Consider the following 25,500-nt stretch of genomic DNA (forward strand, 5'->3'; position numbering starts at 1 on the left):
TCAGAGGGCTGCAAGCAGTGCTCGTGATGCTGCTCTAGAGCCCTGGGTGCTTTCTCATTACCTGAACTTTCATTTCTAGCTCTCTTATCTGATCTTCTTTCAGCTTTATGTCAATTGTCAGCTTCTTGCACTCTGTCTCCAGCTCTCGGATACGACTTCGTAAAGTTTCAGTACATTCTCCTCTGCAGGAAGGAACAGAAACAACCCCAAAAAGCATTAAAAGAGAGGAAGATGAAATAAGAATGGAGTTGGCAGTCCTGAACTCTTCATAGCATGACCATGAATACAAACATGGAAGGGTGAAAAGAGGAAACAGGAGGAGCTCCCTCATGGCTGCAGACAGTTACTGCTCTGCCACAGGGAGGAGGAAATTTGGAGTGTTTATGGAGTGTGGAGGACAGAAGAGCAGAAAGCTTTCATTGGGAGCACTGCACACTCAGGGCAGGCACTCCTGTGCTGTGCTTCCAGCCTGAGAAACTTCTACACCTGCTGAAGCAGTGCTGAGCGGTGCTAATCGGTGGCTGGAGCCGCAAGCACTCAAGGAGCAAGCTCAGGACAGTATTTTGGCCAACATTATTCCATGAATCCTTGATTCTCAGCCCCACAGCACAGGGAATGTTCCTCTGCCCGAAGCAGACTGAGGCACCCAGGACCACAGGGCACGTTCACAGCCTTCACATCCTGTCCGTGGCACCCAGGCCAGCACTGCACTCAGCTGCATCTTCCAGTCCTGACTCCCACTGCCTGACCTTAGATGAACCTCCTAAGGCAAACAAAGCTCTTGCCAAACAAACCTGCCAGACACAGCCTGGTCACCTCGGTGCCTCCCCCCGCCCCCGCAGAGCCGGTTTCGGCGGCAGCCTGGAGCCCAGTACCTGGTAGCAGCGGCAAAGGCCACAGCGCGCGCGGCAGTTGCTTCTTCCAACTTCTTCCTCTTCTTCTCCTCCATGAACTGCTTTTCTACAAAGGCTCGTGCCTCCTGCTCTGCCTTCAGCTTCTTCTCCAGCTGGCTGATCATCTGCTTGTCTTTCTGCTTCATCTGCACAGCGTTGTGCAACCTGCAAGGGAGCAGGTAGGGCATTTAACCCAGGGCTTCGCTGCCCAGCGCTAAATCCTTCTCGACAGTCCCCCTGAGTGCTGCTGGACTCCAACACTGCCGAGTCCCAGCAGAATGCTTCCCCCGCCGGCAGCCGGCAGCGCAGGGACACCTACTTGTTCTGCAGCAGCTCGTTCTCCTGCCGCAGCTGGCCCATCTCGGCTCGCACTCCCCGCTCTGTGCTGCTCAGAGAGCTGATCTGGCTGCGCAGCTCCTGCTCGATCTGCCTGCTGGCCTGCAGGTCAGCCTTTAGCTTTTTGATGTCTTGTTCCAACCTGGGACAGACAGTTGGAGAGACACTTTCAGCCCCATTCCTCACTCACCTGAAGGCTCAAGCGACTCACAGGAAAAGGAGCAGAGCAAACCTTACGGCGTCTGCGACTCTGCCCCTGGCCGGGGCACTGCTGAGGACTCACTTCCAATACTGAGGTCACACTTCCAATACTGAGGTCACTTCTGGGCCACTCACTCCAAGAAGGACACTGAGGTTCTGGAGTGGGTCCAGAGAAGGGCAAGGAAGCTGCTGGAGGGTCTGGAGAACAGGGATGCTGAGAAGCAGCTGTGGGAGCAGCCTGGAGAGGAGGATGCTGAGGGCAGACCTCATTGCTCTCTACAGCTCCCTGAAAGGAGGTTGCAGTGAGCTGGGGGCTGGGCTCTGCTCCTGCAACTCAGGTGGCAGGAGGAGAGCAAATGGCCTCAAATTGTGCCAGGGGAGGGTTAGGTTGGAGATGAGGAACAATTTCCTTGCTGCAAGAGTAGTGAGGGACTGGAACAGGTTGCCCAGGAAGGTGGTAGAGTCCCCATCCCTGGAGGTGTTCAGGAAACCTGTGGCCACGGTGGGGCTGGGTTGAAGGTTGGGACTGGATGATCACAACAACGTTTCATATCAACTCTATACAAAATGTGATGATCTTCACTTTCTTTGCCAGCCTAAGTAATTCCCTGACTGTATCCAGCTCTAAGCAGAGCTCTGGCCAGAACTGTTTGCCCCTGAGTGCCACAGAGCTGCAGGGCAAATCCTGAGGAGGGCAGATTCAGGCTGGAGATTAGGGGGGAATTCTGAAACAGTTCAGTGTGAGAGAGCAGAAACAAAGGCAGGTGAACAAATGTTGCTCTTCTCAACAAAGGACTTTAATCTGCAGTAGCTGAGCTCTGAGGCAGGCTGCTGAGCTCTCACCTCAGGATGGGTTTGCCTTCTGGAGGCACACAATGTGCACGCTGAACAAAGAGCATCTGCTGAGCTCATCCCCAGCTCAGGAGTCAGTAAATTTAGGTTTAATTGCTCCTGAACAGGGACCATCTGCTGTACTCTTCACTGTAGCTCAAGAAAGCTCTTGGAAGACTCTTTGCAAGCCTATTCATGTGAAATATTCTCCAAGCAGCACTGGTTAAATAAAACACAGGCTTCTGAAGCCTCTCCAGAGCACCTCTTCCCCCACCCCCCTCAGATTTTCCAACTAAGGTTCTCAGAATAAAAACACATCACGAGAGAATGAAAGGCACATCACGAGAGCCTGAGTAACCAGGCAGGGCTCTGAGCTCTGCACATCCCTCTCACTCACTCACACCTCAGCCTTCTTTGCTCTCTCACTTACTGATATTTCTTTTAGATCCATAGAATGGTTTGGGTTGGAAAGGACCTGAAAGATTATCCTGTTCCAACCCCCGGCCACAGGCAGGGACACCTCCTACCAGCCCAGCTTGCTCAAGGGCCCACCCAACCTGGCTTTCAACACTTCCAGGCTTGGAGCCTCCAGAACTTCTCTGGGCAGCCTGTCCCAGTGCCTCACCCTCCTCCTGGGGAAGAATTCCTTCCCAATGTCTCATCTCGATCCAGCTTCTTCCTGTCTGAAGCCATCACCTCCCATCCTGGCACTCCACACCTCTGTCAAAAGGACCTCCTCAGCTCTCCTGTAGCCCCCTCCAGGTATTGAAAGGCTTCTCTAAGGGCTCCCTGGAGTCTTCTCCAGACTGAACATCCTCAACTCCCTCAGCCTGTCCCCTTAGGTGAGGTGCTCCAGCCCTTGGTTCACCTTTGTGGCCCTGAGTGCACTTCCAAAGGGACAGAAGAAAGGCAATTATCTCCCTCCAGTCAGTGGCAAGCAAAATCACCTCTAAACCATTTCTATCAATGGACTTGTTTAAAAATAAGCTTTCAAATAAGCTTCCAATGCCTCCTTTTCATGCTGCTGCAGCTTGCCCTACAACTTCCAACAGCAGAGCAGGAGTTCTGTGCAATCTGTAGAGCAAGTAAACATTCCTGACCACCTCAGATGAGTTGGGAAGCTGTTAAGCCATGAGAGCACAGGGGCCAAAGGTTTCCTGTGTGGTTTCTCCCCCAGGTTTGCCACAATTGGCTACAGAAACAACTTCATGGAAGGAAAAAGCAAGCAGACAGACAGAAGTCAATTCCCCTCAAGGCCACTCTGCACTCCTTGCAGGGCCTGTGGAATCGCAGAGCAGGTTGGGCTGGAAGCGACCTCCAAAGCTCAGCCAGCCCAAGCCCCCTGCGCTCAGCAGGGGCATCCTCCACTAGAGCAGGTCGCCCAGAGCCTTCTTGAGCCTGACCTGGAGTATCTCCAGGGATGTGCTCTCCACCACCTCCCTGGGCAACCTGTTGCAGCACTCCGGCACCCTCCTGGCGCAGAACTTGTTCCTCGCATCCAATCTCAGTCTGCTCTGCTCTCGTTTCAAGCCCCTGCCTCTCCTCCTGCCACCGCAGCTCTTCCTAACCATATTCCTCTCCACCTTCCAACAGCCAGTCCTTTTGCAGCCTCCAAATTCCCTGCTGTGGAGCAGCGAGGCCAAGCCCTCCTCTGTACCCAGCCAGAGGGCATCCCCCAGCCTCAGAGGAGATGAACATCCCCAACCCCCGCTCCTGCCGTCCCCTTTCTCCAACGCAAGCACACCAAGAGAAACCAGCACGATGCGGGAGCAGCACAGCCTGCTGTGTGGCTGCCTCCCCTCCTCCCCCTCCCTGCTCTGCTGCTGCAGTGATAAATGACCCAACAAGACAGCTCTTTTTTTCTTATTATTATTTTTCTCTCTCCCATTTCATTCTCTGTTTAAGTCTCCTATTGCCAAGCTTATTGGCAATGTTATTTACAAAGCCAGGGTGAAGAAAGCTTGAGTTCTAGAAAGTGCTTTTCTCTCTCTCTCCACAAGCCACAAGTCATTCTGACACACAACTATCCTTAAGATGAGGTTTTAGCTGCAGATGATTAGGTTGTGCTGTTTGCTCAGCCAGCCAAGGCCAATTTCTTTCTGTTTGGCAGCAGGATAAATGCAGATCTCCCCCATGCTTCTTCCCCTCTCAACACTGCCACAGATCATTCCTGATCTCACTGATGAAGAGAATTAATCAGTAATCACCTCCAAGACAGAGTACTTTGCCAAAGGCTGCTGGGAAGATTGATGGATCAACTTAAAGACAACTCAATTCAGCTTAATCCTCCTCAGTATTGATAACCGGGGGAAGAGCTCAGCCTTGCTGCTTTGTTTACTCAGCCAATGCAAATCCACAACCACCTGGCAACTGCACACAAATTAAACACCATTTATACAAAAATTACAGTTCTGAAAGAGCCAGAAGGGACTCAGAGGCTTTTGTAGGAGCTCTTTTCCCCCCTTTGCTTTGCTCCAGCCCAATCTGTTGACAGAAGCTGCCGCTGCAGTGAACCTACTTGAGCGTGGTTCTGCTGTAACCAAGATGCTGCTCCCACCAGCTCCTCAGAGCACTTTTTGTTACCTAAGAGGCAGCAATCCAGGGAGAGAAAAAGCAAGTTGCTCATCTCTTTTCCTCCACAGAACTGCTGCAGCCAGCTGGCATCTCAAAGGCTGCTCTGTTTCTCAACACTCCAAACTTCACAGTGACAGTGGCCTGAAAATGCTCTGCAGAGACGTTAGGGTGTGGAAGGGAGCTGCAAAGGTCATCCAGTCCAACCTCCCCTGCCAGAGCAGGACCACCTGGAGCAGATCACACAGGATTTTCTCCCAGGTTACTAATTTGCATTCCAAATTCTTTTGTTCATCTGTTCTACACTTTCCTTCGCTCCCAATCAGATTGCCTGAAACACCAGGACAGAATGGGCTGGATTGGAAGGGACCTCAAAGCTCATCCAGCTCCAACCCCCTGCCGTGGGCAGGGACACTTCCACCAGCACAGGTTGCTTGAGGCCTCATCCAACCTGGCCTTGAGCACCTCCTCCAGGCAGGGGGCAGCCACAACCTCCCTGGGCAGCCTGTTCCAGTGTCTGCCTGCTCTCACTGTATCAAGTCCAACCATAACCTAGCAGCTACACAGCTCTCAGACCATGTCCCTGAGCTCCTCAGCCAAACGTCTATAAATACCTCCAGGGATGGGAAGCTTCACACACAAACTGCTCCAGAAGGATGCAAGAAAGGATGAGCCCAAAGACGCAGATTTTATCAGGCTAGGCAGGATATGGACCACTGGAGGTCCTGCAACATCCCCACTGCAGCTGCCAGCAGAAAGCCTTCTGCTACACCAGTGCCATTTGAGGCAGGGGGGCTAAGGAAGAAGCAGCAATCACTGCTAGGCCACCAACAGTGCCAGGAAGATGCACAATAATTAGCACCAAACGGCCAGAAACTTCAGGTCTGGCTCTGCAGGGAAGATCGATCCAAGTGCAGAAAAATCAAGGCAGGATGTGGCAGAGCAGCCCCAGCTCCAGGAAGGTTCTTCTTAGTTCAACTGCCAGAAGATGTCATCCTTATCTGTGAGAATAATTAGCACAGAGGACAGCCTGTTTCAACACCTCCTGTGCCAGAGGTGAGGCTGCTGTGGATACAGAGAGCTCTGCCAAGCTGCTCTGCCAGCTCTGTGTCAGTGCTTTTTTGGTGGGGGTTGTTTTGTTCCTGAAGAGTGCAAACAGCCAGAGGCAGGACATGGTTCTTGCAGTGTAATACACAGCACAAAAAAGCCCCAAAGCAGCAGCAGCTCCAACTTGTCTCCTTGCACACATCAAGCCCCTGGAAGAGGAACGAAACCTGCTGCACCTTAGATGGTAACAAGAAGTCGACTTGCTCTGTACCCACTGATGAAGAATTTTAGGTGCAAAGGGATTCAACCTTTATCCCTCCACTGGATACTAACTGAAGCCCTTCACTGCCCTAAATATCACTGTTGGGAAATACCCAGCTCAGAGCCTGACAAACAAACTGCAGATTTCAGCATCCACCAGCAGCTGATTTCTACATTTCAACTGTAGGAACAAAATAAACCCCAAAGACAGAGGTTACTTTCAAGGCTGATCACAGAATGGTTTAGGCTAGAAAGGACCTGAAAGCTCATCCTCAGGTTGCTTGGGGCCTCATCCAATCTGGCCCTGAACACCTCCAGGGAGGAGGTATCCACAGCCTCCCTGGGCAGCCTGTGCCAGAGTCTCCCCACCCTCACTGTCAAGAATTTCTTCCTCACCTCCAGTCTCAATCTCCCCTCTTCTAACTCAAAACCATTCTCACCCATCCTGTCACTCCCAGCCCTTGTCAGAAGTCACAGAATGGTTTAGGTTGGAAGTGACCTCAAAGCTCAGCCAGTTCCAACCCTCTGCCATAGCCAGGGACAGCTCCCACTAGAAAAGGTCATTCAAGGCCTCATCCAACCTGGTCCTGGACACCTCCAGGGAGGTTGTGATCTTTGATCACATTGGGTGCTTCTGTGCTCCACAACCTCCCTGGGAAACCTGTGCCAGTGTCTCACCACCCTCAACCTGTGCCAGTCTCTCACCACCCTGTCAAGAACCCTTTCCTAACATCCAGTTTCAATCTCCCCTCTGCCCCTTCAAACCCATTCCTCCTCCTCCTGTCATTACAAGACCTTGTCAATAGTCCCTTCCCAGCTCTCCTGAAGCCCTCTTCAGGTCCTGGAAGGCTGCTCTAAGATCCCCCTGGAGCCTTCTCTTCTCCAGGCTCAACAGCCCCAACTCTCAGCCCAGCCCCATAAGTCTCTCATCCCGTCCCCATCAGCAGGGACAGAGCCTCTTGAATCCTTCTGCTTTAGCTCTCAGTGAATGTTACCCTCTCGAGATCAGCATCTTGCTCTAGACACACATGCCCCAAGCACTCAGCAGCCAGAACAAACTCCCAGAGCTTACTCTTACAAGACTAAGGCTGTGCATATAAATTCTAAACTCAAGCAGCAGTATCCTTGCAGACAAAAGGTCACAGCAAGTATTTAAGAGCCATACCAAGCATGCAAGAGTTCTGCTCTCCAAACCCCTAGGTCTTGTCTTGCCTAAGCCCTGCTGCTCCCAAGTCAGTCACAAGGCATACTTCACATTTCATCCTGGTTAGTCAGCTCAGGGAAATCGTTTGTGGTCACAAAAGGAAAGCAGCTTGGCTTGGACATCCTGCTGGGAGGCTGCTGGCCAAGGGGATATAAAAAGCATCTCGAGTTGGAAGCTGAGCAGAGCTGGAAGCTGGAGGCGAGCGCAGGGCCCCGCACAGCCGCTCCCGGGGCGCAGCATGGGCGTCAGCAGCGCAGCCACGGGGGGGAGGAATGCTGCTGCAAATGGGAAGGATCCGGAGGAAAATGCCCTGCACTTCAGGGAGAGGCCAGCTGACAGGTTAAAACACACCAAACAGGGCTTTAGTCCATCTCAGAGCACTCTACCCCATCCACTCTGCCGGGTGAGCTTTATGCTTCCAGTGGCGCAGGAGCTGCAGACTCTGACTGAAGAGAAATGAGGCTTCAGGAATGATTTCAGGCATCTACCTCTGAGAGACACTGAGAGCAGCAGCAGCAGGCAGCAGCTTGGTGCTTCAGGAATGATTTCAGGCATCTACCTCTGAGAGACACTGAGAGCAGCAGCAGCAGGCAGCAGCTTGGTGTCTGATGTGCTGCTGGCTTGCCTGCACAGGGGGAAGGCAGCGTGCAACAAGCAGCTACACAACAGCACATCACAGCCACGCAGCACTGCCCGCGGGGGGCACACCCCAGGCCGAAGAGCTGCGTTCAGCTCCAGAGCAGAGGGAGGCGACACTGCACACAGGCCCCTGCAGGGAACACTCTGGCCCTAGCCAAGGGAGCAGAGGAGCTGGAATGCTGCGAGGGCACAGCCTGGTTTACCTCACACTCGCTTCTGTCTTAGGATCACAGAACGGCTCAGGGTGGAAGGGACCTCGGAGCTCCTCTGCTCCAACCTCCTCACCGTGCCCAGGGACACCTCTCAAACAGACTCATCCAACCTGGCCGTGAACAGCCCCAGAGAGGAGCCTGCCACAGCCTCCCTGGGCAGCCTCTTCCAGAGTCTCACCACTCTCACACTGAAAATCTTCTCAGCTCCAGCCTGACCCTGCTCTGCCTCAGCTTCAAACTGTTCCCCTTGGCCTGCTGCCAGAGAGCCTCCTAAGAGTCCCTCTGCAGCCTTCCTGGAGGATCCCTTCAGGTACTGGAGGCAGTTCTAAGGTCCTCCCGGAGTCTCCTCCAGGCCCCATAACCCCAACTCCCTCAGCCTGTCCACACAGCAGAGGAAACTCACTGTGGACAATCCCAGTGACCCCAGGCCCAAGCTCCCTTCACAGCAGATGAAAACACAGGATCAGAGGATGTCAGGGGCTGGAAAGGACCCAAAGAGCTCATCCAGTCCAACCCTCTGCCACAGCAGGACCACACAATCCAGCTCAGGGCACACAGGAACACATCCAGACAGGCCTGGAAAGGCTCCACACAAGGAGACTCCACAACCTCTCTGGGCAGCCTGTGCCAGGCTCTGGGACCCTTCCAGGTAAGAAGTTCCCCTTTGTGCTGAGCTGGAACCTCCTGTGCTGCAGCTTCCATCCACTGCTGCTTGTCCTGTCCCAGGGAGCAGTGAGCAGAGCCTGATCCCCCCCTCCTGACCCCCAGCCCTCAGATAGTTACAGACATTGATTCAATCCCCTCTGAGTCTTCTCCTCTCCAGACTAAGCAGCCCCAGGTCCCTCAGCCTCTCCTCACCAAGCACTGCTCCAGTCCCCTCATCATCCTTGTAGCTCTCTGCTGGACACTCTCCAGCAGATCCCTGTCCCTCTGCAACTGGGGAGCCCAAAACTGAAGGCAGTGCTCAAGATGAGGTCTCAGCAGGGCAGAGTAGAGGGGGAGAAGAACCTCCCTGGATCTGCTGGACAGACTCTGCCTAATACACCCCAGGCTCCCATGGGCCCTCTTGGCCCCAGGGCACACTGCTGTGCCATGGATGTTCTTTACCAGCACTCTCAGCTCCCTCTCCACAGGGCTGCTCTCAAAACATGGCTGTGGAGTTTCAGACTTCAGCCACGCAAGGTTTAGGTCTCAATCCTTACCACAGCTACATGGGACAAAACTCTTAGCCTGGGAAGTTGTTCTGTCAAGAGCTTCCCTTCTCTTTTCTCCAGACTTAGGCATGATATTCTGAACTGCAGCAAAGCTGAACTGTTCTGCTCTCTTCTTCAGGGGCAAATAAGCCATAAAGAGCATAGAGAAGCCCACCTGAAAGTGGCAACATCCAACTCCAGCAGCCCTGGACACGTTTAGATGCAGCTCTGCAGATCCATCTGCACCCCATCAGTCTTAGCTGAATGGGATTCCCAGGTTAGATTTGTTCCCTGCTTTCTTTTTTTGCTTCAGACAAGTTCTCTACAGACATTAGGTATTAATTAGTCTGGATGTTTAATTGGCAGAGCTACATCCATCAGTGGCAGACTGATTACCAGAGGAGAGAATAATATTTGCACTCCAGCTACTGTATTCCCACAGCACAAACCCTCAGGGACAGACCAGAGTTTAAAACCCAATTATCAAAAGCTACCTGCAGGGATTCAAACCTCAGCTGCCAACTGAGTTGGCCAACAAGGATTTGTTGGCTCAAGAGTGTTCAGCACATGAGGGAAGGGAGGAAAGAGAGACAACAAGCCAGGAGCGGCAGGAAAATGCTGTTCTAGATCTATCTGACAGATTGCACTGGGTTGGAAGGGACTCTCAAAGCTCATCTTGTCCAGTCCCCCTGTGCTCAGCAGGGACATCTCCAACTAGAGCAGGCTGCCCAGGGCCACATCAGGTCTGATCACAGAATGGTTTAGGTTGGAAAGGACCTCAAAGCTCAGCCAGTTCCAACTCCCTGTCACAGGGAGAGACACCTTCCACTAGAAAAGGTCACTCAAGGCTTCATCCAGCCTGGCCCGGGACACCTCCCTGGGCACCCTGTGCCAGTGTCTCACCCCCCTCAACCTGTGCCAGTGTCTCACCCCCCTCAACCTGTGCCAGTGTCTCACCCCCCTCCCACTGCAAAGAGCTTCTTCCTAAAGAAGTTCTTGAATGCCTTCAGGGCTGGAGCCTCAACCACATCCCTGGGCAGCCTGCTGCAGTGTTTTACCACTCTCACCTTGCAGAACTTCCTCCTGATGTCCATCCTAGATCTCCTCTGCTCCAGTTTCAAACCACTGCCCTCTCTGGCTCCACTGAACAGGCAGACACTGCCTCTTCCTTACCAGTGACATGACCCCACTGCATGGCACAGGACTGCCTGGAATGACTTAGGAGCTGCTGAGGCCTTAGCACCCTGTGCCACTGGGCTCACACTAACTACTCTAACTCACTCTAACTACTTTGCTGCATTTCCTAATCCTTAAACTCCAGAGAGGAGGATGTAAAGAGGTGACTTTTGCTATCTTTACAGCTAAAATAAATCCCTGTGGCCTGCACTGGAAGCAGTAAGGCAGCAGGTAAACAAGGAACAACCTGAACCTGGCATGGTAAGGAGCTGCTCAGTAGTTGATCCTTTGAATTACCAAATCACCAAACATTATTTTTCAACCCCTGAAAAGAACCCAAACAAAAGAAACTAAGACAGAACAACTCTTCAGGCACCATCAAACCCCACTCAGCTCCCTGGAGATGGGAAGGTCACTCCATGGAAGGTTTATCAAGAGCATATCCACTGAGCTCCAGACCCCACTCAGCTCCCTGGAGATGTGAAGGTCACTCCATAGGAGGTTTATCAAGAGCATATCCACTGAGCTCCAGACCCCACTCAGCTCCCTGGAGATGTGAAGGTCACTCCATAGGAGGTTTATCAAGAGCATATCCACTGAGCTCCAGACCCCACTCAGCTCCCTGGAGATGGGAAGGTCACTCCATGGAAGGTTTATCAAGAGCATATCCACTGAGCTCCAACAGTGAGTCTGCATCTCCCTCACTGATTGTCAGAGCTCTTTGTTCTGCCTCACAACAGCCCTGTGAGGTAGGTGAGTGTGGGAGGGAGGCAATTTGCTGAAGGCTGTGTAGAAAATCAGAGACAAAACTGAGGACCAGACCCCAAAAGGCCCAGTTCCTGCTTATCCATCACCAGACAACTTTGTCTTCTTTAGAGCAGCCCAAGTCCTGCTTTTCTAAGGGCCAAAAGGCCAGCAGGGAGCTGTGGCGTGGCGCAGCCGCGGGAGGCTCAGGCAGGCTGCTACCCGAGGGCTCAGCTCCGACTTACCTCACCAGGGCGTCTGGTTTGCTCAGCTGGTTGTTGGGAATACAGTTCTCCATTAAGTCCTTGTGTGTGCTGGGGCTCTTGCTGGCACACTTCTGCTTCTTCTCGTTTTTAGCAGAGGAGGAGGGGATGCTGCCGTTGGTGGCGCTGTGGCTGCGGGGGGAGGAGTTCACCACCCCGCTGGCGTTTTTGTAGTTCTTGGAGGAGGCAGTGCATGAGTCCTCTTTCAAGAGGTTTTCTGTACTTCCCACCAGGTCATTATTCAACCTTTTGCTATTGATATGGTTCTCCATATACTCAATCTCCTGGATTTTAGAGTCTACAGGTTGCAAAATGTTGTTGTTTATCCCAAGGTTGTGTTTCTTCGCATCCTTGTCCTTCTCTTTCCCTTTTTCTCTGTATTCCAGCTCTGGCAACGTTGCAGACAATTTCTTGTTGGCTGGAATGCCTCCATTGTGTTGCAAAAGCATCGAGGAATCCATCTCAGATAATCCTTTGGCTGCTGCAGTACCAGAAGAAATTAAAGAATCCACCTTTAGTTCATTAAGTCAATCCACACTGGGACAGACAAATAAAAAGCAGTTAAGTCCCCATCAACCTTTTCTGCACTAAACAATCACTATTAGAAGCCAGCAAGGAAAGAAGAGCAGAACTCACTCCATGTTATCCTTACATGTTATCCCTCTAGGTGTGCACCCTCAGCAAGTGTGCTGACCACACCAAGCTGTGTGGTGCAGCAGCCAGGCTGGAGGGTAGGGATCCAGCCAGAGGGACCCGGGCAGGCTGCAGAGGTGGGCACAGGCCAAGCTCAGGAAGTTCAACAAGAGCAAGGGCAAGGTCCTGCAGCTGGGGCAAGGCAATGCCAAGCACCAATGCAGGCTGGGCAGTGAGTGGTTGAAGAGCAGCCCTGAGGAGAGGACTGGGGGTGCTGCTGAAGGAGAAGCTCAGCAGGAGCCAGCAGTGTGCACTTGCAGCCCAGAAAGCCAAGCAGAGCCTGGGCTGCAGCAGCAGAAGTGTGGGCAGCAGGGCCAGGGAGGTGATTCTCTCCCTCTGCTCCCCTCTGCTGAGACCCCAGCTGGAGTCCTGCATCCAGTTCTGGAGCCCCTAGGACAAGAGGGATGTGGAGATGCTGGAGTGTGTCCAGAGCAGGGCCAGGAGGATGCTCAGAGGCTGCAGCAGCTCTGCTGTGAGCACAGACTGAAAGAGTTAGGGCTGTGCAGGCTGGAGAAGGGGAGGCTCCCAGGTGACCTTATTGTGGCCTTCCAGTACCTGAAGGGGGCTACAAGAAGGCTGCAGAGGGACTCTTTGCAAAGGCCTGCAGGGACAGGACAAGGGCAATGGTTTGAAATGAGAGCAGAGCAGATTGAGACTGAACGTGAGGAAGATCTGCACCAGGAGGCTGCTGGAACACTGCAGCAGGTTGCTCAGGGAGGTAGCTGAGGCTCTATTCCTGGAGATACTCCAGTTGAGGCTGGGCAAGGCTCTGAGCAACCTGCTCTAGTGGGTGTCCCTGCTGAGTGCAGGGGCCTTGGACCTTTAGAGGTCCCTCCCGACCCAAACCATTTGATGAAGCTCTTCCTTAGCAGGATGACTTTAAAATAGCAGTGAACAGCAAAGACATGAAGAAGTGTAACTTGCCTTCCTCTGCCTCCCTCTCTTGCCTTTGTAGCATCTGCTGCTCCGGGGGCAGTGCTTGCTGCAGGAGCTGCATGTAGAATTCATTCTCTTTCTGCACTTCTTTTTGTTTCCTTAGGCGCATTTTGTAGCTGACATAACTCTTAAAGCCAAAGCCCAAAGTCACAACAGGGTACCCAATACTGAGACAAAGGAAACAAACAAACAAAAGGCAATATTATTATTCCAAATGTAGCCAGAGCAGCAAATTAAGGAATTGCAAGAGAAGAAGCTGGAGCTTGCCAGAGAAGGTCTGTGCCATGAAGCTGCAGATCGACAACGCAGGCACCTCTTGAGCAAGATGAAATTACAGTTCCTTACAGACAGCAATTAACTGTAGCACAGATTAAAAGGATTATAACAAAGCACACAGCAAAGACAATCACCAGCCCAGGAGCTCCCCAGCTTTTGAGGAGAGAGTGGTCAAAGGGAACAGAATCTCTGGTACAGGCTGCCCAGGGAGGCTGTGGATGCCTCCTGCCTGGGAGTGCTCAAGGTCAGGCTGGATGAAGCCTTGAGCAGCTGAGTCTAGCTGAGAGGTGTCCCGTGGTGGGGAGGTTAGAGCAGATGATCTCTGAAGTCCCTTTCCAACCTGAACCATGCTGTGATTTGTGTCCTGCCTTTTTTCCTGGAGTCATTTGGTCCAGCTCCCTGGGATACAGCCTCCAACAAATGAGACGTTTAATTGCGGCTGCCTGGGCTGGGCAATAAATCCCTTCCACACTAATTAAATGCTACAAAGCACTTTAGGAGCTGTGAAGAAAGGTCTTGCTGCTGCTGAATTGGATGGGGACATTTCAGCTTCTCATCAGAGCTTTAGGACTGTGGCTACAGCTGCCTTTTCCCAGGGGTACAAACACTGGCAGAAACACTGTCAGGTGCAAATGGTTCTTGCCTTCTGGCAGCTCCCTTAGAAAGACAATTTGCAGAGTGCTGTGAATGGCCAAAGAAGAAGATGACCTTAATGCTTAGCAGCCATTTACATCTCAGTTGTCCCTCATTTTAAACCCTCCAGTGTCTAAAATGAAACTTTATTGTGCTTTGTTCAAATAAGTGTCCAAGATCTATTCCTTTTTGTTTGCTACTGCTAGAATATCCTTGCCAAGGACCCCAGCAGGATCTGGTTGTGGTTTGTGTTGGTGCAGCTGTCACAAGCTAATAAGAACAGTGAAATACTGATGAAGCTGATAGGCAACAACAACAACGACTGAATTCCAAAGCTCTGTTACACTTCTGTCAGCAAGTGGAGGTGCAGTGACTGGCTGGGAGTGCAACTCTTCATATCTTATCTGCCAGGGAGATAAGTGGAAGAGCGCAGTTGAGCGATCAGATGTTTTCCCCTTAGAGCTTCAAGGTCAGCCTCCTAAAGGAGGCATTTCCCAAGGCTGTTTGTTGCCCACAAAAGATCAGAGAACGGCAGAATGGCTCAGGTTGGAAGTGTCTCTGGACACTCCCGTGAAAAGACTCAGCACCCTCCCACTGCAGAACTTCTTCCTCAGCTCCAGTCCAACCCTGCTCTGCCTCAGCTCCAAACCGTTCCCCCTTGGCCTGTCTCAGACACCCTCAGCAAAAGTCTCTCTGCAGCCTTCCTGCAGGATCCCTTCAGGCACTGGCAGCAGCTCCGAGGTCTCCCTGGAGCCTTCTCCTCTGCAGGCTGCACACCCCCAGCTCCCTCAGGCTGTGCTCACAGCAGAGCAGCTCCAGCTCATGGCTCATCTTTGTGGCTTCATCTAGACTCCCCCTACTATCTCTGTGTCCTTCTCATCTTGGGGACACCAGAACTGGACACATCACCTCTAGGCTGATTCTCATGGACTATTTAATAGCAGATGTGCAAGGGAGGAACTGAACCAAGCAAACCTTGAGCATTTATTTCCCTGGTGAAACAAAGGTTAACGAGCAAAGGCAAACCCCAAACCCAAAGCACCAAGAAAGCACTTACCAGTGTGCTGCAAAGGGACGACAGAGGTCCACGTGGAAGTTTTTTAAGTCTTTAAATCTAATGGCTGCTTCAATATAAACAAAAAGTATCCAGAGTGATACTGTTGGTAAGCACACCCCCCTCTCTGCGGGGAGAAGAGAACAAGAAACACTTCAGCAACACCATACAAGCAGGAAATGTTTTTACAGACACTTTTAAACCCTTCCAAGAAGGGAATTTTCAGGCAGGCAGGGAGGGAATTTGAAGAGGTCTTCTTCAGAATGAAGTAGTTCAGATGCTTTTATTTTAAACCAACTCTGAGCTTTCATCTCTGAAACCACCAGAGAGGAAAGAGATGGGGGGGGGGGGGGGGGCGGAATTGAATAGAAATGTCTTTTTAGGTGCAGAGGGGAAATAGAAACAGCACTACACAGACTCTGAATTCTCACCAACAGATTTCATTGTAGCCCCTGCCTGCTTAGTAGTGACTGATCCTCAGTCACTTAGTGGTGGCTGAGCTTTGTGTTCTGCTGCCACACTTGAGTTCATGGCATTGGGAGAGGCTCCTTGACATGGTCTGTGTGCTATGCCCTGTCCTACATCAACTCCTGCTCTGGCAGGGGAGCTGGACTCGATGATCTGTGGAAGTTCCTTCCAACCCCTAACATCCTGGGATCCTGTGAATTCCAAGGTCAGACTCGATGTAACTCTTGGCAGCCTGATCTAGTTGGAGATGTCCCTGCTGAGTGCAGGGGTGTTGGACAAGGTGACCTTTGAGGGTGAACCTCCTTATCTTGCTTGGTTACTTTCCTAAGGCACCAGTGAAAAACAAGAGGAGCCCAGCAAGTGCAACAGCTTGGCACAAAGTACAGGGAAGGAGCAGGAATGGAGAAGCTGCAGAAGATGAGGTAATGTTTCAGCTGATGATCTTTGAGTCAGAAGTGGTTCAGCATGGGCTCCTTCACTCTAAGTTAGGTACATCTTAGTGAACAAATCAGCTGAGAAAACAGGAGTGAGTAAGCACTGTAGTGGCTACTCCATATAGAGCAATGCAGAACACATCAGTCCTGAGCAGCCTGTGCCAGACTCTCACCACCCTCACACTGAAGAACTTCTTCCTCAGCTCCAGTCTAACCCTGCTCTGCCTCAGCTCCAAACCATTCCCCCTTGGCCTGTCTCAGACACCCTCAGCAGAAGTCTCTCTGCAGCCTTCCTGCAGGATTCCTTCAGGCACTGTCAGGCAGCTCTGAGGTCTCCATGAAGTCTTCTCCTCTGCAGGCTGCACACCCCCAGCTCCCTCAGTCTGTCCCCACAGCAGAGCTGCTCCAGCCCTTGGATCATCTTTGTGGCCTCCACTGGACTCCTTCTACCAGCTCTGTGTCCTCCTGATGGGGACACCAGAACTGGACATAGTAGAAGCTGCCAGCTTAAAGGGACTCAACATTTCAGTTAGGCAGAAGCCTCACCTAAAATGATCCTGACTTCCAAACCAAAAATAGAGCAAGTTCCTATTATCTCAGATATGCACTTAAAAAGAAGAATCCCAAAGGCTGTAGTAAATTAAAGCACTCAACAAGAAGCTCAACAGCTCCAGCTCCAACTGGCCCACCAGGCTTTTCCTTTAGGGTTTCTAAGCACCAACCCTGAGCACAGCTCCTGCTAAGACTTTACCATATTAATACCAACCTAAAAATAGCTCCAGATTTTCCCTGTGTTTTAAATTGGGCAGCAACTGGTTCACAGCATCTTCCATTAGCTCCCACGTTGTCATTATCCTAAACGACTGACTTGTCAGAGGGATGACTGCATTCACCACTGAGCTATGATCCCTGCCAGCCTGCAGGTTCTTCTGATCTGCTGCACTGCTACCACCAGGGAATGTTACAACAAATCTCAATGCTTGTGGAGTGAAAAGTTCTCTCTCAAAACCCCCCAAACCCAACTAAACCAACCAAAGCAACACAACCACCAAAACCCAACACAAACCCAAGTTTTATCCCTAATGTTTTTTGAATGAATCCTAGAATGGCTCAGGCTGGAAGGGACCTCAGAGCTCCTCTGCTCCAACCTCCCCACCATGCCCAGGGACACCTCTCAGCCAGACTCAGATGCTGAAGGCCTCATCCAACCTGACCTTAGGAGGAGGCAGCCACAGCCTCTCTGGGCAGCCTATTCCAGACTCTTACCACCCTCCCACTGCAGAACTTCTTCCTCAGCTCCAGCCCTGCTCTGCCTCAGCTTCAAACCATTCCCCCTTGGCCTGTCTCAAACACCCTTAGCAAAAGTCTCTCTGCAGCCTTCCTGCAGCATCCCTTCAGGTACTGAGAGGCAGCTCTGAGATCCCCCCCAGAACCTTTTCTGCTCAGCAGCTGAATCCAGCTGATAGAGATTTGACTAACACCAAGGTAAATGATAATAAAATCCCAAATTAACAGCACACTAACTGAGCAGCAGGATGAACTGGACAATTTCACAGCTCCCTGTGCTTGCTCTGTATTGGCTGAATTGCTTCTGGACCTGCTGAATTGCTGCAGAAGCCTTTTGAAACCAGGAAAATATTTGGTTGTTTTTTTTTTTTCTCCCTGCTGCAATTCAAAGTCAGGGCAAGAATTATTTTCTTACTCTTCTGCAGCTGATTTTTATGCCCCTTCATTTCCACTGGTCAACCTTTAATCATCACTCCAAGGTGCACCCAGCAAAGTGCAAACCTTCACTGCTAACAAAAGCAAAGTAACTTCTTTTAAGCAGAAGTGAGTCAAAACATTATTACAAACAGAAGAGGGTTGCTGCCTGCTAAAGCTCTAAGATATCTATCTTCAGATTCTGAAGTTGTAAATAAAAGAAGAGGGAACCTACCTGTGTGCCAGACATACTGCACCCAAACATAGGTGCTGGCAGCAAAAAACAGCCATTGGATTGGTATGAAGAGCAGACAGATTATATTGGATGTGAATGCTACACAAACAAAAAATACTGAAAAGGCCTAAAAGAAGAGGGAGGAGGGAAAAAAAAGAAAGAGTGGGTTAGCTCATTGCAACAAACAATCCCAGTTAATGAATGGTGACAGAATGGTTCCAGCACAGAAGCACCACTGATGGGCAGACCCCATGGCAGGAAGCTTGCAATTAAAGCATCTTTAAGGTCCCTTCCAATCCAAACCATTCTGTGACAATCAGGGCAGAGAAATCCAGCAGTCTGGCCAAGAATTGTAGGCAACTAAGAGAAAATAGCTACAGCTTCAGAATCCACAGATCCAGAGAATGGGTTGGGTTGGAAGGGATCTGAAAGCTCATCCAGTCCCAGCCCCCTGCCATGGGCAGGGACACCTCCACCAGCCCAGGCTGCTCAAAGCCTCATTCAACCTGCCCTGGAACACCTCCAGGCAGGGGCCATCCACAGCCTCCCTGGGCAACCTGTGCCAGTGTCTCCTCCCTGACAAGAATTTGTTGCCAGCCTCCAGTCTCAATCTGCCCTCCCCAAGCTCCAATCCCTTTCCCTCTCATCCTGCTGTGTCCACTCTCCCAGTGAGCCTCCAAACAGCTGCAGTGAATTCCTTGCTGCTCTGTCTGAAGCCTCATTTGCACTGCTGATCCTGTATTCTACCTTCTCCACCTGGAAGAACAGCCCCCAGCCACCCAGCAGTGCCATGTAGTCTCTGAACAAGAAGTCAATCTCTCAACAAGCAAGGGCTTGACTTTTCTTCCCAGGAAAACCCTGCTGTACAGGGATCCAAACCAACTCACTAACCCCAGGAACTCAAGCACTGCTTTCCTATGGTGGAAATGTGAGCACTACATGTTCTGTCTTCACATGCTGCAGGTGAAACCGGCAGGCAGAGGGGAGAGACTTGAGCCCAGCTCACTTAGCTAAATTCTTCCTCTTGTGGATGATCATCAGCACCACCTATGGCAGAATGTGCCCTGAAACACTGCAGGACTTCCCTGCCAAGGGACAGTCACTTCGTGTGGTACTTACCAAGCCCTGGTATCTGAAGGAGTCGTAAACGCTCCTGATAAAGAGCCAGAATGGCCACAGGTACTCAAACCTGAACTCCAGGACAAAATCTGCCAGCAGTACCAGGGCCCACACCACCAGGAACTTCAGGTACAGAAAGGTACTGCAAAACAAACAAAAAAAGGGAATTTCAGGTTAGTACTTCCAAGAGGCTTGCACAGGACCACAGAATGGCTCGGGCTGGAAGGGGCCTCAGAGCTCATCTGCTCCAACCTCCCTGCCGTGCCCAGGGACACCTCTCAGATGCTCAAGGCCTAATCCAACCTGGCCTTGGGAAGCTGCTTGTTGCCCACAAGAGATCAGAGAACGGCAGAATGGCTCAGGTTGGAAGTGCCTCTGGACACCCTCGAGAACAGTCTCAGCACCCTCCTACTGCAGAACTTCTTCCTCAGCTCCAGTCCAACCCTGCTCTGCCACAGCTCCAAACCATTCCCCCTTGGCCTGTCTCAGACACCCTCAGCAGAAGTCTCTCTGCAGCCTTCCTGCAGGATCCCTTCAGGCACTGGCAGCAGCTCTCAGGTCTCCTGGAGCCTTCTCTCCAGGCTGCACCCCCCCAGCTCCCTCAGCCTGTGCTCACAGCAGAGCTGCTCCAGCCCCTGGACCATCTTTGTGGCCTCCTCTGGACTTACTCCAGCATCTCTGTGTCCTTCTGATGCTGGAGACACCAGAGCTGGAGGCAGAGTGTGAGGCAGAGGCTCAGCAGAGCAGAGCAAAGGGGCAGAATCCCCTCTCCTGCCCTCTTTTCTGGTGTTGACTTGTTTGGTTTATTTTTTCTTTGGTTGGTTGGTTTAGTTTGGGTTTTTTTTGCAAATTAAAAGTTCAGGAAGGAAAGCTGCAGGTAACCATAACAGAGAAGACAATTTCATCCAAAATGATTTTACAAAGAAGGTAGCTTTGTGATTACCTTAAAATCAGGCCTGGTCTAAGGAAGTTAATGACATTCAACTGCATTTGTGAAGTTGCAGAGAAAGAGAAGCCTTGTCAGAGCAGCTGTACCCATGTAAATGCATCCACTCAGAACCCAACCAGAGAAACACAGCCCCAGACAAACAGAAAACTAAAAATCCACTTGAAAAAAACCCAACCCAAAATCCCAAAGCAAACCTCAGAACCAGAGGCACAGGAGCCTGGAGAGCAGAGAGCCCAAGGGATGAATTATCTCACACCAGACACTCCAAGAGCTCTTTGTCATGTCACAGCCACATTCCCTTGGCTTTCTGAGCCATTGATGATCCTTCTTGGCTCCACGGCTCAAAACATTTGGAGATCATACTTAGCTAACACAAGGAGCACTTGAGGGACCAGCCCATGCCAAGGAAGATGCCAACTCCCTTCTCCCCAAACCCCAGTACCCAGAGCTCCAGGATGTCCCTCCAAAGCCATTTACCTTGCTGCACTGCACTGAGATGCAACAGAAGGTGGGAGGATCTAAGTACAATTTTGTTGCCTAAATCAAGGCAGTTTTGCCTTCAGTAACTGCTTTTCCCTCCTCTATCACAGTGCCAACAAGCTCAGTAGAACTTTGCCCTGGAATGTTTACTGATAAGCTGCCAAGAGTTTGCACACCCAGTGCCAGGTAGAGTCAAGTTTCTGCGCTACTCGAGGACATGGAGCTTGTTTAGGAAGCTGCTCAGAGCTCCAGAGGAGGCACAAGAGAGGGAATGTCTATCAGAAGGGACCTCAAAGAGCATCTAACTCCAGGCTCTCCACCATGGGCAGAGACACCTCCCAGCCAGACTCAGCTGCTGAAGGCCTCATCCAACCTGGCCTTGAACACCCCCAGGCAGGAGGCAGCCGCAGCCTCCCTCGGGAGCCTGTGCCAGAGTCTCATCACCCTCCTCCTGAAGAACTTCTTCCTCAGCTCCAGCCTAACCCTGCTCTGCCTCAGCTCCAAACCACTCCCTCATGTCCTGTTGCTAGACAGGTCCCTGCCTGCACAGGCTGCTGTTCTGTAGATCCTCACCATCATCCTAGAACAAGCAGCTGCACTCAGAGGCCATTCAGACACGGAAGGTGACAGACACTTGGGTACACACTCACCACATTCCTTCTGGCCATGCTGCTGAACTGCCCATGTGCAGCTCTTTAAGATCTGAGCAAACCTCTCAAAGCATCACACCCAGGCAACCACTTCCCTGGCTGTGGTGTTGTGCAGGCACTTTTCCCTGGGTTGAACTTCCAGCTATTGTTCCTTTTTCTGCCACTGAAAGCCAGGCTGAGACCACACTTCTGGCAAATGAGAGCTGTCACAGGCAGTGCTCCTCGGCTGGGAGTGCTGCTCTGTGCCAGAGCATTTGCTGAGTAAGCTCTGTAAGGCAGCCACTGAAGTGATTTCTGATGCTGAAGTCCTATCCATCCCAGGGCTGAGGGGACTTCTACCACCTTCTCAAGTGGAACTGGAATGACACAACATTGGGAATAAGCTTCTCCTCACACTATTCAAGAGCTGAAGGACCCAAAGGCAATTAAGACTTCAGTGAGTACAAGACTAAGACACAAGACAGCTACCTCCACTTCATCCACTTGTGTTGGCCTCAGCAACAAAGTTCTGTGTTGGGTAACACATTCTGGGTATCAGCTGCAGGAGGCTGGATGTTAGGAACAACTTCTCTGCTGCAAGAGTGGCATAGGCTGCCCAGGGAGGTGGTGGAGTCACCAGCCCTGGAGGTGCTCAAGAAACCTGTGGACCTGGCACTTGGGGACACGGTTTGATGGCCATGGGGGTGTTGGGCTGAAGGTTGGACTGGATGATGTCAAAGGTCTCTTCCAAGACAGGCACTTAGAGAAAACAGTTTAAGGGGACTGTGCTCCTGTAATTGGGTTTTTTAGCCTTTGTTCCCCTCAAGTAGAGCATGCAGGGCTGTGGAGCCAGAATGCAGCCCATAACTAAACACCTCACTTTTAAAACTCATCTAGGCAGCAGCTTCAAATCATCCTGGAGATGGGATGGCTTTGCAGGGGGTGCTGAGCTTCTGTGCTGCCACAGCTCCACACACAGCTAGGTGACAGCACCTTGGCTGCACCCTGCAGGCTGCAGATGGCAAGGAGCCTTTGTAGGAGCAAGGAACACAGATCTCAGCTCCCCTTCTCCCACGGAGGTGTAAGCTGCACACCGAGGGGTGCTGTGCCCGGCAGGCACATGGCTCAGCAGTTAGTTAACAGGTGCCCCTCACCTCTTTGGTGAGGACTGGAGTCAGCAATAGCTGAAAAAGCTCCAAAATGGCCAGGAAAAGAGACCTCCCCTTTGGCCACCTTTGTCACTGCTCACCAGCAAGAGCTAAAGCTCCAAGACAGCCAGGCCAAGAGACCTCTCCTTTGGCCACCTTCATCACTGCTCTGCTCCTGTGTTTGATACCACAGACCTTTCAAAGAAGATCAGAGGACTGAAATGACTACAGTAACTCAGCAGCAGCCCTCCTCCCTTTCTCTGCTTTGTACCAGCCCCTTGATTCCTCCCAGGCACCGTTCTTCCCTGTCCGTTGTTATCTAGTCCCTGTCCCTCTGCACCTGCCCTCCCACCACGCAGCCAGCCTTTGGAACCCAGCCCCAGCCATTCGGTGGCTGTGAACCTCTCCTAGTCATTGATCTTTCTGGGCACATCCACACGTCTCTCCAGTCCTGACAGCTGCTGCGTCAGTAGCCTCACTCAGAGATAACATTGAGGAGGCAGAAGTGCTTCCTAACCTCCCCAGCCCTCAGATTAGAAAGGCTCAAACCTATGCCACGGTGCCAATTAGCATTCCGAGTGCGTTCCACGTGCAGGGGAGATTGCTGCAGACAAGCTCCTAAAATCTGGGTTATCCAATTTTGTGACACATGTCAAAGGAAGGCAAATGAGTAAGATCTGGCTCCAGAGCTCTGACAGAGGGTGAAGGAGCCAGGGGCTTGCCCCCCAAGGCTAGCATATGGCATTTAATCTTGGGGGGGGAAGGCTGGACACGCTGATGAGGAGAGCAGGGTACCAAAGGGGAAGGAGCAGTGATTACAGTGCTGCAGATCCTCTGAAAGGTCAACTGACTGCTAATGTACACTGGGTAGAAAGATTTATTCCCTAACCCAGCAGTGCCTCTGCCCACCCTGTGAATTTTCAAACAAATAGTTTTCCTCCTTATTCCTCTTCCCCACCCCTCCAGTGCAGTGCCAGATGCCATTTCCTGTTTCTTTTTCTTCTTTGGTTCCTCCTTTCCCCCCCTTCTTGTTCTTTGTTCTCTTTTTACTGCCCCACTGTTGCTGTAAGGTAAAAATACCTACAAATAAAAAGAACCACTTAGAACCAACCCCCCCAGACCCAAGCCACATCCCAAACCCAAAGCAGGAGCAGCCCTGGTGGTGTGTTTCACTCTGCAGCCTGACTCACACAAGACAATGACAGGGAGAGGAAGGCAGCCTGAGGGTGGCAGGGTGCCAAGAACAGAGGTAGGCTTGAGAAAGGTGAAGTTCATTCCTTGGCCATCTCCCATCACCTTCTCAAGGTTGCCCAGCCAATGGCAGAGAGAACATTGGGGAGGGCAAATGAATACCACTGGAGAATCTCAGAGAACACACAAATATCTGGAAGATAATTACTGGTGGACAATAAAGGTGACACAGAGTAAGCCCAGCAAGAATGCAAGAGAGAAAACCCAACTGCTGGGGTGTGCTAGGTATGTGTGACAGCACAGGGGGTGAGGGCTTCAAACTGGGAGAAGCTGGATTGAGATGAGCCATTAGGAAGAAATTCATCCCCACGAGGCTGGCAAGGTGCTGGAACAGGTTGTCCAGAGAAGCTGTGGAGGCTCCAAGCCTGGGAGTGTTGAAATCCAGGTTGGACAGAGCCTTGAGCAACCTGATCTAGCAGGAGATGTTGGTGTCATGGCAGGGGTGATCCTCCAGGTCCCTTCTAACCCAAACCATTCTATGCTGCTATATTAGGAGCTATTATGTGAAACATTTGCTGACTGCATTTGTGAACAGGAAAATGTAAAGAATCCCAGGAAACCTCCCAGACTATTTATTCAGCATCCTGACATGGCACAGAACAGATCAACTCAACTATGGAAACGTTAAGGAAAGGAAGACAAAACAGAAACCTTTTAAGAGTGATTCTGGAAGCAAGTGCAGAACCATGGGCATGTAATCAGCAACTGGAACTGTAGTGCTGAAACAAGAGGAGCTGTGAGCCCACCGTGGTAGAAGTGAAAACTGCTGAAAACCCAGCACATAAAGCAGGAGGAACTGCAGAGTGCAGGGAATGAAAGTCAGTGGCAGAGGGAAGTGATATTGCATATACCATTGGGGCTGACACTGCAGAACACATTTAAATGTAAGTGAAATTAGATTGGAGACCTGAATTTAAGTCAAATGCCTAAAAGGTAGCACTGCTGGTTTGTTACAGACCTCCAGGGTAGGCTGGGAAGAAAATGGTTTGGGTTTTTTTTCCCCTCCATATAGAAAGCTTATAAAAGAAGTGCCAGGATAAATCAGGAGGAAGAATCATCAGGGATTTAAAAAGGAAAAGCCTTCCAAAAGGCCACATTCCTGCAGTCAGTAATGAACTGCTCTTCCCTACCAGTTTATTTGGCTGTCAGCAGAGCTAAGAATCAAGTCCTTGGCAAGAAGCTGTATCAGAAGTTGGGTGGCACAGAGAACCAGAAGTACCTCAGCAAAGGGATCGTGGTATGATGCCCAGCACGAGATGCCCAACCTGCCTTTATGGCAATCAGTAACCTCCTGGAGATCAGACACAGACACATCCTCCCAGGCACTCACTTGGCTGCCAGCCCAAGCAGTGCTTGTGATAAAGGCCAAGAGATATCAGTAGGGCTAAAAAACTAATTCTCAAGGGTTTGAGGCCTGCTGTCAGGAAATCCATGAGGCACGGCACGAGTCAGCCGATGTGACAGTGCAAGTTGAGCCACTAACATGTGGAGCTCATCTGGAAATTCAACCAGCTACAAAATCAGTCCCCAGTGCCCATATGACTCAGTGGAGCCTAAACAAGCAGCATCAGCAAGAAAGCAGACCGAGGATGGGGACTGGGAAGAGTTAGGAACAAGCAGTAACAAGTAAACTTTAATTGCTTAACTAATGACAAGCTGCAATGAATACTTTTAATTAACAATTAAGGTTTTAAGGCATGTTCAGTGTCAAAGGTATGATCTCAATCAGCCCAGCACTGCAGAACAGCAGCAGCAGAGAGTTGCAAAAAAGGGCTAAAAAGGCAAAGTTTTGAACACCCACTGTGGCAGAAACAAGAGCTGTGGTGAACCCTATCATTAGCTGGCTGGCTTTGGAGACCGACTGAAAGCACAGCTCCTTCTGCACCTAAACACTTGTCCATTGCAGGAGAACTGCACACACTG

General features: G+C 51.2%; 1 protein-coding gene across 2 annotated transcripts in view; it reads right to left on the reverse strand.

Annotated features, from left to right (window-relative positions):
- The window catches only part of MACO1 (macoilin 1), a 32,236-nt gene that overhangs the window by 3,448 nt on the left and 3,288 nt on the right, over window positions 1-25,500 (reverse strand). For both annotated transcript variants that reach the window (XM_064172548.1, XM_064172547.1), the window contains exons 2-9: window positions 19,121-19,262; window positions 18,002-18,128; window positions 15,167-15,290; window positions 13,189-13,367; window positions 11,554-12,052; window positions 1,213-1,371; window positions 876-1,058; window positions 62-182 (exon numbers count right to left, since the gene is read on the reverse strand). In XM_064172548.1, coding sequence (XP_064028618.1) covers window positions 62-182; window positions 876-1,058; window positions 1,213-1,371; window positions 11,554-12,052; window positions 13,189-13,367; window positions 15,167-15,290; window positions 18,002-18,128; window positions 19,121-19,262 — 1,534 coding nt within the window. The remainder of the gene's footprint in view (window positions 1-61; window positions 183-875; window positions 1,059-1,212; window positions 1,372-11,553; window positions 12,053-13,188; window positions 13,368-15,166; window positions 15,291-18,001; window positions 18,129-19,120; window positions 19,263-25,500) is intronic.

Source organism: Pogoniulus pusillus, chromosome 37 (genome assembly GCF_015220805.1).
Source record: "Pogoniulus pusillus isolate bPogPus1 chromosome 37, bPogPus1.pri, whole genome shotgun sequence".
NCBI classification, from domain to species: domain Eukaryota; kingdom Metazoa; phylum Chordata; class Aves; order Piciformes; family Lybiidae; genus Pogoniulus; species Pogoniulus pusillus.